Genomic DNA, 12,307 nt, shown 5'->3' with positions numbered 1-12,307 from the left:
GGGCGGATGGTGACGCCACTACGAAATCGACTGGACGCGGACATTATAGGAATGTGTCAAGTGCTGCGATCGTGGTTACGGGCTGGGGTGATTGACGACCTCGACGTGTCACTACTTCCTACCGAGAATGGTAGTGGTGATAGGGCGGAAGAAGGATCCTAGGTAGAGGTGGGATGTGAAGAAAAGGGGATGGGAGAGTGGGAGTGAAATAGCTCGGCTTGGAGATCAACGACTTCAACCAGTGTCCATTCAACTCAATTTGATGGATAGTTGATCAACGCCACTGGAGAGAGTGGTTGACCAGATCAACTCACCGCCACCGAGCCATTCAGTTGATTGAATTGAGTGGTGCACACCCTTGCGCGGGACTGAGAGCCTTTGAGGACGGCCTTCCTCTTCGGATCGCTACTGCCGATAACCAAGGAATCCAAGCCTAGATTCTGGAATGGATTATTGAATTTTATGATAAAGACGTTATATAACCACAAATCCCGCTTTGGTACCGCCCTCGTCAATGTTAACTGTGTGCTCAGGCTTGATCCAGCTATACTCGCGCTCTTGGATATCGAATTGCTAATTAATAGCCATTGGGGTAAAAGAATTGAATCTTGAGGCCTCCTGGTGATTCCCTATCTTCATGTTGATAACTGAATGACGTTTCATGAGCCTGGCTATCTAGTGCGCACTAATAGCCCTTTCCCCGTCCTCGCCGTCTTAAGAGCGCAGCGACAGTGGTGCGAACTTGGCTGTGAGAAGGATCATAGCCCAAGGCGTCTTTCCGAAGTATCCAGGTAACTAATCTGGGTTCCTGAGACTTGGATAATATCTGGGCAGGATGGGTGACCTCAGACTTTGATGGTATACCTCTTAATCAGCCCCAAAGAGTCGGCTAAGGGATGTCATGCTTCTGGGCGGCTTGGCTATGAGAGAGGCCGTTATCTGTGATATCTAATATTTTTTTTAATAATGCCATCCTATGTATAAGTCGCTCGAGGCATTTACAAGGCGATTACGGAAGGCTGGTGTAGATAAAAGTCCTCTAAGTTTTGGGGAGGACTGTTCGTGGAGGAGGCATTGATAGAAATTTTATATTAGTACTATGCGCCCAAACCGCTTATATACTGTAAAAAGAAGTAGCATAATGCGAAACAGCATGAAACTCTCAATAAGACACAGCTTGTTTTATGTGAATAAGTTCAATTTTGGCCATGCATCGTGCGAGTGAAATTGAGCATTTTGTATGGGGAAACTTTTTTTTTTTGCTTATCGATAGAGGGGTCTTATCGGTGGAGGGGTATCGCATGGTATCCCTTGGGAGCCCAAGCGTCATAGGTGGTAAGATGAGGGAAAGGATGCTGACGGGTGACCATATTTATAGGTGTAAGTCCATGGCAATCCCTCCTGGAGCGTCGCAAAGTGCAAATATAGAAGGCCATGGGTAGTTGTGCCTGTTGAAAAGTGGAACCATTGGTTGAAGCCGAGGTTGGAAACAGAGGCCTCTAATTAGCTCAAATTGACTCTCCCAACCCCCAGCTAGCTGCTCCAATGACAGAAGTTCAGAGGTTCAGGGTTCAGGTGCAGAATGAGGTTTGGTGGCGCATCGGACCTGTCCGTTGCCGCTTAGAACGCGACCTTTTAGGAAGCGAACGTCCCCCACTATGAACCGCGGGATCCGGCTCTTACTTTGTGCTCCATTGTTTAAGGTTTGTCGGTGTTAAAACCCGAGTTGGTTTGCCTAACCCCCTTCACCGACCCTCTCGGAAGCGGCAATCCATCTCACCCATAACCGCTTGCAGCACTTTGGCGAAAGTGACTAGGATCCCTGGAAAGATGCCCGGAAAGAACCGTCTCAATACACCACAGTATAGTTGCTTCTCTTAGAGGAACGGTCGCTAATAACTCTAGCTCACTGACTATTGATAAAACTGCTTTACAGTAAGCCTTACCGGCGTGATCTATCTATCACTTAGGAACTATAATCGCCATACTTTTCTCTTCGCTTTAGACCTTCTATATATCGCATTGAGCTTTAAAGGTATCCTGGGTACCTGGTCATATTAGCAAGATCGGCATATCGGCAAGACCGGGCATACCGGCAAGACCTGCAACTATGTTAAGTTATAGGCAAGCATTCAGGTTTTCGGCTGCATTAGAGCCGCAAATAACATGTCTTATATATACAGTTCAAATATTTACTATAATGCCTCTGTAGTTGCCTATAGCAAACTTCTAGCTTAACGACTTGTAACAGGTAGTGTTTCCTAAGGAATAACTGAGTTTACATGAGGAGTGTGTGGGATTGTAAGTCATGTATGAGACACTAATTCCTTCTCTGTCTTAATGATTAAGGATTGTCTCAGAACCTTTAAGGCTTACATTTAAGTCTTAAACGTTAAACTTGGCCTGCATTCATCAAGTCTCTGCCTAAACGCATCCACCTTCCTTATTTGGTGTTCCGTATTCTAGTCTCATTCCTGGCTAATCAATAATGGGATTAACGTTAAAGGTTAAACTCTATTGCCCCTGAACCCTGGCCAACGGTGCTGTCTTGTGACCCGACTAGAAGGAAGGTGATGAAATGTCGGACCGAGAGATCCAGGGCCACCTTCGAAGGTTTCAAGTTCGTTGCACACACAGTGGGATGCAAAAAGTATTCGCAGGTGTGTAGGTAGGTTTGTTGCTCGGAAGCTAGTTAGGGGTAGCTTGTCAGGTCCTCAGTACCCTATATTACACCGAGACCAGCGGATAACCTAGTCTCAAGTACATAAGCTAAGGTAAGCTACTAACTAGCGCAGATAACACAACTTACACACCTGCGAATACTTTTTGCCCCCCCCCCCCCCCAACTGTACAACAGCAACATAGATCTAAACAGAAAAAAAGCGTTTCTATGTTATTAATGCATGTAAACAAGCAGTTAGAATATACAAGACGAGGAATTCTGATTGTGGTCTTAAAAACCTAGTGCTGATTCGCCCTGGAGTGCAGGCCAGTGTGAGGCCACCACAACGCCTCGTATTCAATATCATTGAACACTTGCCGCCCAAATTACCGAACCGTGCCTCGGCAGCAAAGGTCAAAGTTTTGCTAAAAGAAACTATGTAGGGCAGCCGGGCCGTCCGTTCCGTCTATCCGTTCTCGGCCTCGGGTGGCCGCGTCGTAACTCTGTCCGGCCGTGCCGTTTTGAATCCTCAATATGCCCAACAGTCCTTCGATTCCGGTCCTCAACTCTATCGCGACGTTCCTGAATTGCACGCTGTACCTCCTCCCTCTCACAGCGTCCTAATGGATTTCACAAACTTCGACGATTTTGCGTTTGCTTACTATGGTCTTCCTGTCCGGGCTTCTCTCGTTTCCCTAGTAGATCACACCCACACGTTCCAATCTCCCACTGCGCTTCCCCAGCACCAGGCCATTTCTGGCCTTGCACATAGCGGTCTGCCGTTCGGCACCTTGCCTACGGGCAACCGCAACCAGAGCATGGAAGGCTCCAAGGCCCACCCAGATCGGACATCTCCCGCATCCGAGGCCCCCGAAGACCCGACTACCGATGAGTTTGGTTTGGCTTCCCGTAGCCGTGCGGGTGGCATAGATCCAGGTGGTAAACCTAAGGAGGATAAAGCCGATGCCACACCTGCGTGGAGTGAACTTAAGACAAAGGCTGGTAAGGAAAGAAAACGCCTCCCGCTTGCTTGCGTTGCATGTCGCCGAAAGAAGAGCCGTTGCTCAGGCGAGAAACCCGCCTGCGAGCACTGTCTACGCTCATATATCCCATGTGTCTATAAGGTTACGACTCGGAAAGCTGCGCCTCGGACAAATTGCATGGCTATGCTCGATAAGCGACCGAAGCGCATGGAAGAACGCGTCATCGAGGCCATATCCAAATCGGATCAGGAAGTCGCGTCATCCGTAACTCGCCCCGTGGTCAAACCGGCGATACCAGGAACTGTACCTTCCAGTCAGCCAACCAAGAAGCGCGGCGCCGAGGAAGCATTCGGGCCTGATCTGGAAGCTTGGGCGAAGGCGCCTTCGGAGCCAAAGACTGAGGGCGATGATGGGTCCAGTAGCTTACAAGTCCAGGAAGGGGAGGAGAATAAGCTGCAACACGAAGGCACCGACGCACTCCCCTCCAAGGAGATACAGGAGCATCTGGCAGAGGTGTTTTTCGACAACATCTATGGTCAATCTTACCATCTTCTACACAAGCCAAGCTATATGCGAAAGCTAAAGTGAGTTCTTTTTGGGTTGAATCTCACGTATCCTGCTGACTGTCAACAGAAATGGCACACTACCTCCGGTGCTTGTTCTCACAGTGTGCGCTGTAGCTGCTCGTTTTACCTCAAGCCCTCTAGTGAGTTCTTCAGGGCCTGAATTCTTACGCGGTGAAGAATGGGCATCACACGCTCGAGATATTTGCACCAGACGATACGAATGGCCAAACCTCACCATCCTGACATGTCTTCTCATTTTGGGCCTTCATGAATTTGGAACGTGCCAGGGCGGCCGTAGCTGGGCCCTGGGTGGACAAGCTATCCGAATGGCTTTCGCTCTCCAGTTACATAAAGACTTGGAATACGATCCCTTGGACCGTAATGGCACCAAAACACAGCTCAGCTTCATTGATCGAGAGATTCGGCGACGCATAATGTGGGCCTGCTTTCTCATGGATCGCTTCAACTCTTCTGGGACAGATCGACCCATGTTCGTCAGGGAGGATACAATTCAGATTCCTCTGCCGGTAAAGGAAAAGTATTTCCAATTCGGCCTGCCTGCGCCCACCGAGATGTTGGATGGTCGAGTACCTCATCCGCCGTCGCCCAACGACGGACAAATCGCTGATGTACGAGAGAACATGGGAGTTGCGGCTTTCCTGATTCGAGCCATTACCTTATGGGGACGGATCACCACCTACCTGAGCCAAGGGTGTAAGGATCTAGACCCCAATCCATTATGGGAAGACGAGTCTCACCACATGAAGCATCTCAATGATGCTGTAAACCTTGAAGCTAGTCTGCCCTTGTCACTTAAGTACTCTGCAGAGAACCTCGAGGTCCACAAGACAGAGAACACGCCAAGCCAGTTTCTTTTCATGCATATCTGCCTGCAGCATAACATTCTCTTAGTGAGTCGAGCTGCTATGTCAGCACGAAAGCAACATGGTGTACATGATGATTTCTTCTTTGAAGCAAGCAAGAGGACCTTCAACGCTGCGAACCGAATATCCGAGCTCCTTCGTGAGGCTGAACAGTCGGGATGCTTTGTTTCGGCTCCGTTTGCTGGATACTGCGCCTTTTCCTCGGCAACAGTTCACAGCGTGGGTATTATCTCCCGCAATCCATCCATGAAGCTAGCAGCCCAGGCCAATTTGACCACCAATGTCAAGTATCTTCACAAAATGAAGAAGTATTGGGGCATGTTTCACTGGATGGTGGAGAACGTTCGCACTCAGTATCAAAATGTCTTGGACGCTATGAGAGCTGGTGCGAATGTCGAAGAACGAGCCACACAGCTTTCTTTCCTTCAATACGGAGACTGGTTTAACCGTTACCCTCGCGGTCTTTCTCACGCTGAGTTTATGGACCCTGCCACTCACAAACGAAAGGATTCAGGAGCAGACGGCGTCCTCGAAGCGAATCCCGAACTGCGATCAGTGGAGGAATACTTCACGCTTCCAACACCGCAAAGGGTTGAGAATAAGGATACTATCAGCGCGGCAGCGCCGAAACGAAAGCAAAACGCCAAGAAACAGACTGACATGCCAGCACAGTCTGACCGGAATCTCGATTGGTTGCAGAGTACAGATGCAGACGCAGTCTCCCAGGAACGCAAGCTCTCAGGTGGTTTGGGATTGCAAATTACAGGTTCAGCAGGCTTCAACCCTCTCACAGCATCAAACCAGCAGAGCCCGGATTTTAGCACCACCATGTTACCTATGAGCCCGGTTAATATGACTTCATTTGCTCACCATGCACATACGCCCACCTTTTTCCCACCGCAGCCGTTTGCAATGAACTTTGGGCAGGGCTCGAATGGGAACATCGACCCGCTTGATCGTCAATTTATCTATGGCGGATACTCAATGGATGCTAGTACCAGTCTGGGTGATGGCCATACTTGGGCATTGTAGAGGGAGCTCTACCCACTCTACCCGGTTGGGTAGAGGAGGTATCTCTTCTACTCTACCCGGGTAGAGTGGCTGGGGTGATCCGGTGAGCTTTATGCAGGTCGGTCAGCTGCTGGGTATCATGTGAACAATATTGAACGGGACAAGTGCATGCTTTCGGAGATGATCTGCTGCGGAAGACGTGGCTTGCACCAAGAACTCCGCTGCGCCTTTCATGTCACATCGATTGCAGCACCAGATATGGCCAATCGGTTGATCTTGATAGTTCAGTTCGACAAGGAAGGTCCCGTGCGACCTAATCCAGCTCTTCCTGCCCTTTGCACCTTTTCGAGCCAGCGAATCTTCTTGGACGAAGCGACAGTTCTTCCAGGTGATCTTGGGCAGTTCTTCAATAATCGGGTTAGGAGGTAAAGCTGCAACGACTGCCTTTTCCAACTGCTTGGCAACCGTCTTCGGCTGAGACAATCGTATGTATGTATGTGTATTTTTCGTCCGGGGGGCCGTAGGCCCCGAAAAGTCTCCTACTGGAGCACAGGACGTGCTGGGCTAAACTATCTAAACTCGCTGCCGTGCTGATCCTCGCTCAGGTCATCTGCAAGGCCTTTGCGTCGGAGCCGTTATACATGCTCGAGCTTTTTCTCTACTCATTCCCCCAAAAGGCACCTTTCTACCCGCAGCTAGCCTTACAGTAGTTGTCGGTGAAGCACGTCCCATTGGACATCAATACAGTTGATCTTAGCAGAGCTTCCCTCCAGCAGCGTCTCCCATCTAGTTCATCCAGCATATCATCGGCACAAAGGCGCATTTACTTTCAAGAGGTCATCCCGTCAGCGGGATCTATTCCTCTCCAGCCTAGAATTCTCTTGCACAGATAGATCAAGTGGCTTTCCATACCCTGAGGCAGGAAGTCCATGAACCCCTAAGATCTCCAGTAGCTGCAACCCTAGAACCGTGCATCCTTGGGGAAAACCCTTGCAGGAGAAAACCCCAAGGCGGCTAGAACGCTGCTCTGTGGACGAGGTAGTCGCCTCATTCCACGGTCTCCAGGTAAGCTCTGTACCGTTTCGACCCAGCGGTTTTGTCTAGTGGTCTCAGCCAGTGCGACAGATTGTCGAAGCCAGGTTGTGTTCCAGGCAGCAGCCGAGGCTGCAAAGAGGGCAGCGAGCCATGTAGGGCAGCCGAAGCTGCAGAAGTCGGTCGTACGGGAAGTCGAGGGGCACAGAGGCCGGAATGTCGCAGGCTCGCGAAGCTGAAATGTCGAGGTATGAAGAAGCCAGAAATGCCACATATAAAATAGAGCCCGGAGGCGATGCCAAGAGCTCGCGAAACTCAGTGTCGTTGAGGACACTCATCACGAAGAAAGGTCAACTCTCTGAATCCCTTTCTTCCAGCGACTGTTAGGGTCCCGCTAGTCCCGCAGCTGCTTTTGTTGCCATTTTGGCCTGTAAAAATTTTCTGCCCTAGCAGAACGCTAACAGCGGGTGCCAAGGCAAAATATTTCACAGGAGAGAGTTGTGGGCTTGGTTTTACCATAAAAGATTGGCGAAGTAGGGTGATGGCAGGAAGCCTTTGAGTTGATAGACCTGACAGCTGATGCTGGCATCGCGCGCCTTACCTCGATGGCAGGAAGCCAAAGGAAGCGCTGGAAGCGTTGAGAAGAAGCTGAGATCGGTGTTTGTGTTATTAGGGTCCGACCGGCGGTGTAGGCTGAGGGGGGTTCTTTATATATGGAATGTATGTATGGATGCACATTCGGCCAGGTGGAATCGACATCGATTGCGCGGTGGCGCCAAGTTGGTATCGAAGCACAGCTCAGTTGGTAACCAGGCTGGGGTATCAAATACCGGTATGCTTCTGCACCGAGTAAGCGATCGTACTCTCTGTTAAACTTCACGACTCCATCATCGATGCCCAATGCTCTGTCATTTTGTGGAGGTCCGATAACTTGCGCCCCAGAGAACCGCATTAATATTTTCGTTCGCCTCTAAGATATTGGAGCCCTCCTGCTTCCAAAGAAGTGCCTGTTCCTGTTGGAGGTCTAGAAATGGTGGCAATGGCCCGCATCATGCGCATCGTCCCTTTGGGCTTTGTCAGTTAGGACTCTGAGTTTGTTTTGTTCTTGATGCGAAGCACGCCAGCCCGGAACTGGGCCAACTGTTGACTACTTTTCTCAAAGGCCTGAAGAAGGGCCTACTGACATCAGCCCCGTTGCCTGCGCATCAGGTTAGCCAAGAAGTCATCCTACTCCTAGCATGTACGATGAGCTGCTAGAAATAGCCACCCACCTTTCAAAAACACGCACTCTCGGCGAAACAATATAGGGTCCCATTCGCGATGTGCTTTTGTTGGAAGTACCAAGGTTTCCCCTCACATCATGATCAAAGTTAATTCAGCCGAAGGCTGACTCTACATTAATTCATAAGTTTTCCCGAGTAATGAGGGTTTGGTGCAGACAGGGATAAATAAGTTTCTCGGAATCTGATTGGTCCAGATTTTGTATGGCCAGCCGCGAAAGAACGCGCAACTGGCTGATGGCACCAAAAGAGTGGGGCCAATCGGTGCTGGCCCCTGAAAGGCTCACGCGGAGTGCCGGCAGCTTGCGTCCATTTGGAATTGTTTGTTTACTCAGTACTGTGCCAGTACCACGCGTTCAATTCATCTCCCCAATTCGACAGGTCTCGATATGGCCTCGTTGATTGAGTAATGGATATCGGTCTCAACCCCGAAGAGCTCTCTACTGATTTACTCTTCGTTGTTTGTGCTCGTTGTGGGGAGGAGAGACCGGAGAGTGCCTTCAGAGCAAAGAGGCAGTCTGCTGGGCAAACTAAGCAATGCATAGACTGCCGTAACCAGCGCGTTTCTCATGTAAGTTCTGCCTTCCTCGTCTATAAGTCTCTTAACCCTCATCAAATGAAGCATTCTAGATCCAAAGTCGTGCTCCAGACGCTGCGGAACATTGCACTTCGTCCATCCTCACCTGGCAGACCTGCCACGAAGAGAACCGAAGGAGATGCTGGCCTATCGCCTCCCAACGAGAGATCCGGAACCCAGCCTACATCGCCAGAGAAGCTACGGCAACTTCATACAGCTAGGAGTTTATTCGGAGAGTCAATTAGCCAGCCGCACGTAGTGCTAGGGACGCCAATTCCACCAACCCAACAAAGCTCGCGGCTCTTCCGGGCTCTAGCTCCGTCACCGCCTGTGCAGCCAACGACCCATCCACTCGTCTCACATTCTGATCCATCTACTCTTCGAAGCAGCACACCTGGTGTGGATTACCCTTACTTGGCCACCAGGTTCCACAAGGGGGGGAAGGACTCGCAAGATGATTCCTTGAAGGCTGGGGCGAGGGCCAAGCTGGCTGTTATCCAGCGCGACCATCGTTCACGACGCCGTGCAGGGGAGACTGTGTCACTGACTCCCACAATATCTCAACTTGGCTTCTTGGAAGATTTTGAGGGTCCTGGAGAAGGTATCCTTGTTCTGTGGCCCCAGTAGTTTGTTCAGGCTAACCACGGAACGTAGATGGGAGTCAAGATCAACTACGACCGAGTGGGTTTCTAGATGGGGATGGGATAATCAAGGAAGGGGATGACAGGGGACAGTTCTCTGAATCTGATATTGACGCCGATGACTATTTCAACTTGCTGCTTTCACCTGATCGACCACGGAGGTACCTCAAACAATTAGGGGTAGAGTCTGATTCCGATCTAGGGGACGAAGACGAGAACGACGATAATGATTGCGTGGATGGAAGCCCTCTTCGCCATCGCTTGCGGCAGCCTTCCGCACAGCTAAGGCGTGGTCGCCGTGGTCCTGCCCCTGGTACAGGAGGGCGGCCAAGAAAATCTCGAAGGCAAACTCGATCGTCGATGCCGCCACGGCGTATTCGGAGTCCAGTGATAATTCCACCTGAAGAATCGGCGGTCTTTCATGCGCAAGATCCCGGTGTGGATTGGCGACCTTGAGGCTTGCGCCTTGACTGGTCGCGATAAGGCAATCCTCCGCGAGTTCTGGACAAAGCTGGACAATGACCAAATGCAGTTTTGCGGTCGATGCCGGGAGTGTTGGTTCCAGATGAAGATCGATTGCGATGGCATTTGTGCGCGTTGTTATCGAAAAGATGAGAAACGCCACCCCGACGAGCCGTACTTCTTCTCTGCGGATAATCAGCTCGACTTTGGCCCTGTACCGGCCCGGTTGCCCAGCTTACGCCTACCGAAGAGTCTTTGATTGCTCGTGTTCACGTCCACGTGAACATTATGCTTGTGCGAGGGCAGCAGTACAAGTATCGGGGGCACGTAGTTCACTTTCTCCGTGAGGTTGGCTTAGTGTACAACCAGCTCCCGCTTCTGCCGCAGGAGTTGAACATTGTATTACTACGTCCTGCCAATACGTCGTCCCACGCAATTCTTAGTCGGCAATTCACCCGCCAGTTCCGTGTCCGCCGCCAGCCGGTTGTCATATGGCTAGACTACCTCCGGCGCCATCATCCTGGGTATCGATGCGTCGTCATCGACGAAGAGAGGCTAAATCAATTGCCCCAAGATGGCAATGTCCTGGATGCCATCCCCCAGAGTCAGGTGGAGGCTGCGGATGTTGGACCCGAGGAAGATCAGGAGGCAGAGCTTGACCTGGAGGACGAGGCTGCAGTGCCAGACATGTTGGCAAAGGACACGGAGCTCGATGCTCTGCGGTCTATTCTCGCCGGAGAGTCGGAAGCTGATTCAGAGCTTTCCACAAGCTTCCAGGCGCAGGCGCAACACGAGCTGCAGCTCCCGAATATACGACACACACCCATTAATGAGTTCAATCGCTCTCATGCCCTACTCTCCTTGGCGTTTCCCTGCCTCTTTCCTGACGGTAGAGCCGACTTTGTTGAACCTCGATTGCGCTCCATTGATTACAAGGATTACGTCGAGCACGCGATGCGCTGGCACGACGGGCGTTTTGCACGCCACCCGACCTTCCGCTTCGTCGCCTTCAACACGCTAATGCGGTCACAAGCACGTTCGCGGTCCAGATTCTTCGTGAAGCAACATGATGGGAGACAGCAGCCGCTGACGCGAGAGCAACTTATTCAGGCGCTGGAACACAGCGAGGACCCCGAGGCGCAGGCGCTGATCAACTCGATCACAAGGCATGCGGTGTCTATTCGCGGTACGCGTCCATTCTGGAACAAAAAGAGGCAGGACCTCGAGGCCTATGCCTATAACCTTGGTTGTCCTGGTGCATTCATCACGTTTAGCCCGGCAGATTTACACTGGCGGAGTCTCTACCAGCACATGCCCCAGTATGACGACTGGCTAGCCGCCAGACCTGCGTATATCGATATCCACCGAAATTCTGGCCCTTATATCGATATCCAGATAAGTGGGAGAAATTATCTGGATATCGATATATCCAGGTAGATATCCATACAGCCACATAGCCGCTTTAGCAAGGTTGATATCCAGATAAACCACATATAATTCTTGTAGGCTAGAAGAAAGAACAAGAAAGTACCCTAATCTAGAAAGTCCTCTGCCTCTGTTTCAACGCTAAATTCAACAGCAACGCTGGAAATAACGCCCCTGCCACCGTGAGACTTGGGTACAATGATACCCTCGCGCATCCAGTTGCCCACACACTCAACCTTCGCCAGGTTCTCGCAGGTCATGCTCTCTCTATCCCATGATAGCGTACGCCGCGCCGATGAGAAGTGAGACTCAACATCAGATGATTCAGGAGGGATTGAGAGGATATCAATTGCCATGCGGGATAACCGCGGATATGCTTTCCTTTGATCTCGATGTAGCCACCACTGGAGAGGAGAGCCAGTTATTCGGGTCGGTGGTGCATCAATAAAGGTTTCGAAGTCATCGGCGTCGTCTAAGATAGGACCAGTAACAGCAATATCGCTCAACAACTCATCCAGCTCGTTGTGCTGCCTCCCAGAGGAAGAGGACACATCTAGAGGCACCCGCAAGGATTCTGGGATTGGCGCGGCATTATATTCATCTAGCCAAATTTGCTGGGCAGCAGCAATAGCAGGCGCGTGCCAGGATTCTTCCCAATTCCGCTCAATGTATTTTTTTCGTTTCGAGGGATCGAGAAGGAGTGCGGCGGCATATACAGGTGTCTGGTCTGATAAGGTGTAGTACTTATTAAGTACAAACCAGCCCATATCGATGCAGTGTACCA

At 50.8% G+C, this 12,307-nt stretch overlaps 3 protein-coding genes across 3 annotated transcripts; 2 read left to right on the top strand and 1 right to left on the bottom strand.

The window, feature by feature from the left end:
• Positions 1 to 2,866: 2,866 nt before the first annotated feature.
• Positions 2,867 to 8,583, top strand: FOXG_12539 (uncharacterized protein). The gene is made up of 2 exons (XM_018392352.1): positions 2,867 to 4,229; positions 4,279 to 8,583. The coding sequence occupies exons 1-2, from the start codon at positions 3,286 to 3,288 to the stop codon at positions 6,125 to 6,127; spliced, it is 2,793 nt and encodes a 930-aa protein (XP_018251967.1). The 5' UTR covers positions 2,867 to 3,285; the 3' UTR covers positions 6,128 to 8,583.
• On the bottom strand, positions 7,591 to 8,515 carry FOXG_20974 (uncharacterized protein). Its single transcript, XM_018401303.1, has 2 exons — positions 8,410 to 8,515; positions 7,591 to 8,336 (listed from the first exon to the last, which is right to left on the bottom strand). Exon 2 carries the CDS (start codon positions 8,088 to 8,090, stop codon positions 7,596 to 7,598), a length of 495 nt encoding a protein of 164 aa, XP_018251968.1. The 5' UTR covers positions 8,091 to 8,336; positions 8,410 to 8,515; the 3' UTR covers positions 7,591 to 7,595.
• A 244-nt stretch (positions 8,584 to 8,827) lies between the features above and the next one.
• FOXG_12538 (uncharacterized protein) lies at positions 8,828 to 11,769 on the top strand (the record flags this gene model as incomplete). Its single annotated transcript, XM_018392351.1, has 4 exons — positions 8,828 to 8,989; positions 9,041 to 9,584; positions 9,650 to 9,949; positions 10,298 to 11,769. The coding sequence occupies 4 exons, from the start codon at positions 8,828 to 8,830 to the stop codon at positions 11,533 to 11,535; spliced, it is 2,244 nt and encodes a 747-aa protein (XP_018251966.1). The 3' UTR covers positions 11,536 to 11,769.
• Positions 11,770 to 12,307: the final 538 nt, after the last annotated feature.

This window comes from Fusarium oxysporum, chromosome 3 (genome assembly GCF_000149955.1).
Source record: "Fusarium oxysporum f. sp. lycopersici 4287 chromosome 3, whole genome shotgun sequence".
Lineage (NCBI taxonomy): Eukaryota > Fungi > Ascomycota > Sordariomycetes > Hypocreales > Nectriaceae > Fusarium > Fusarium oxysporum.
The sequence above is the reverse complement of the archived record's forward strand: the minus strand, read 5'-3'. Positions and strand labels throughout refer to the sequence as shown.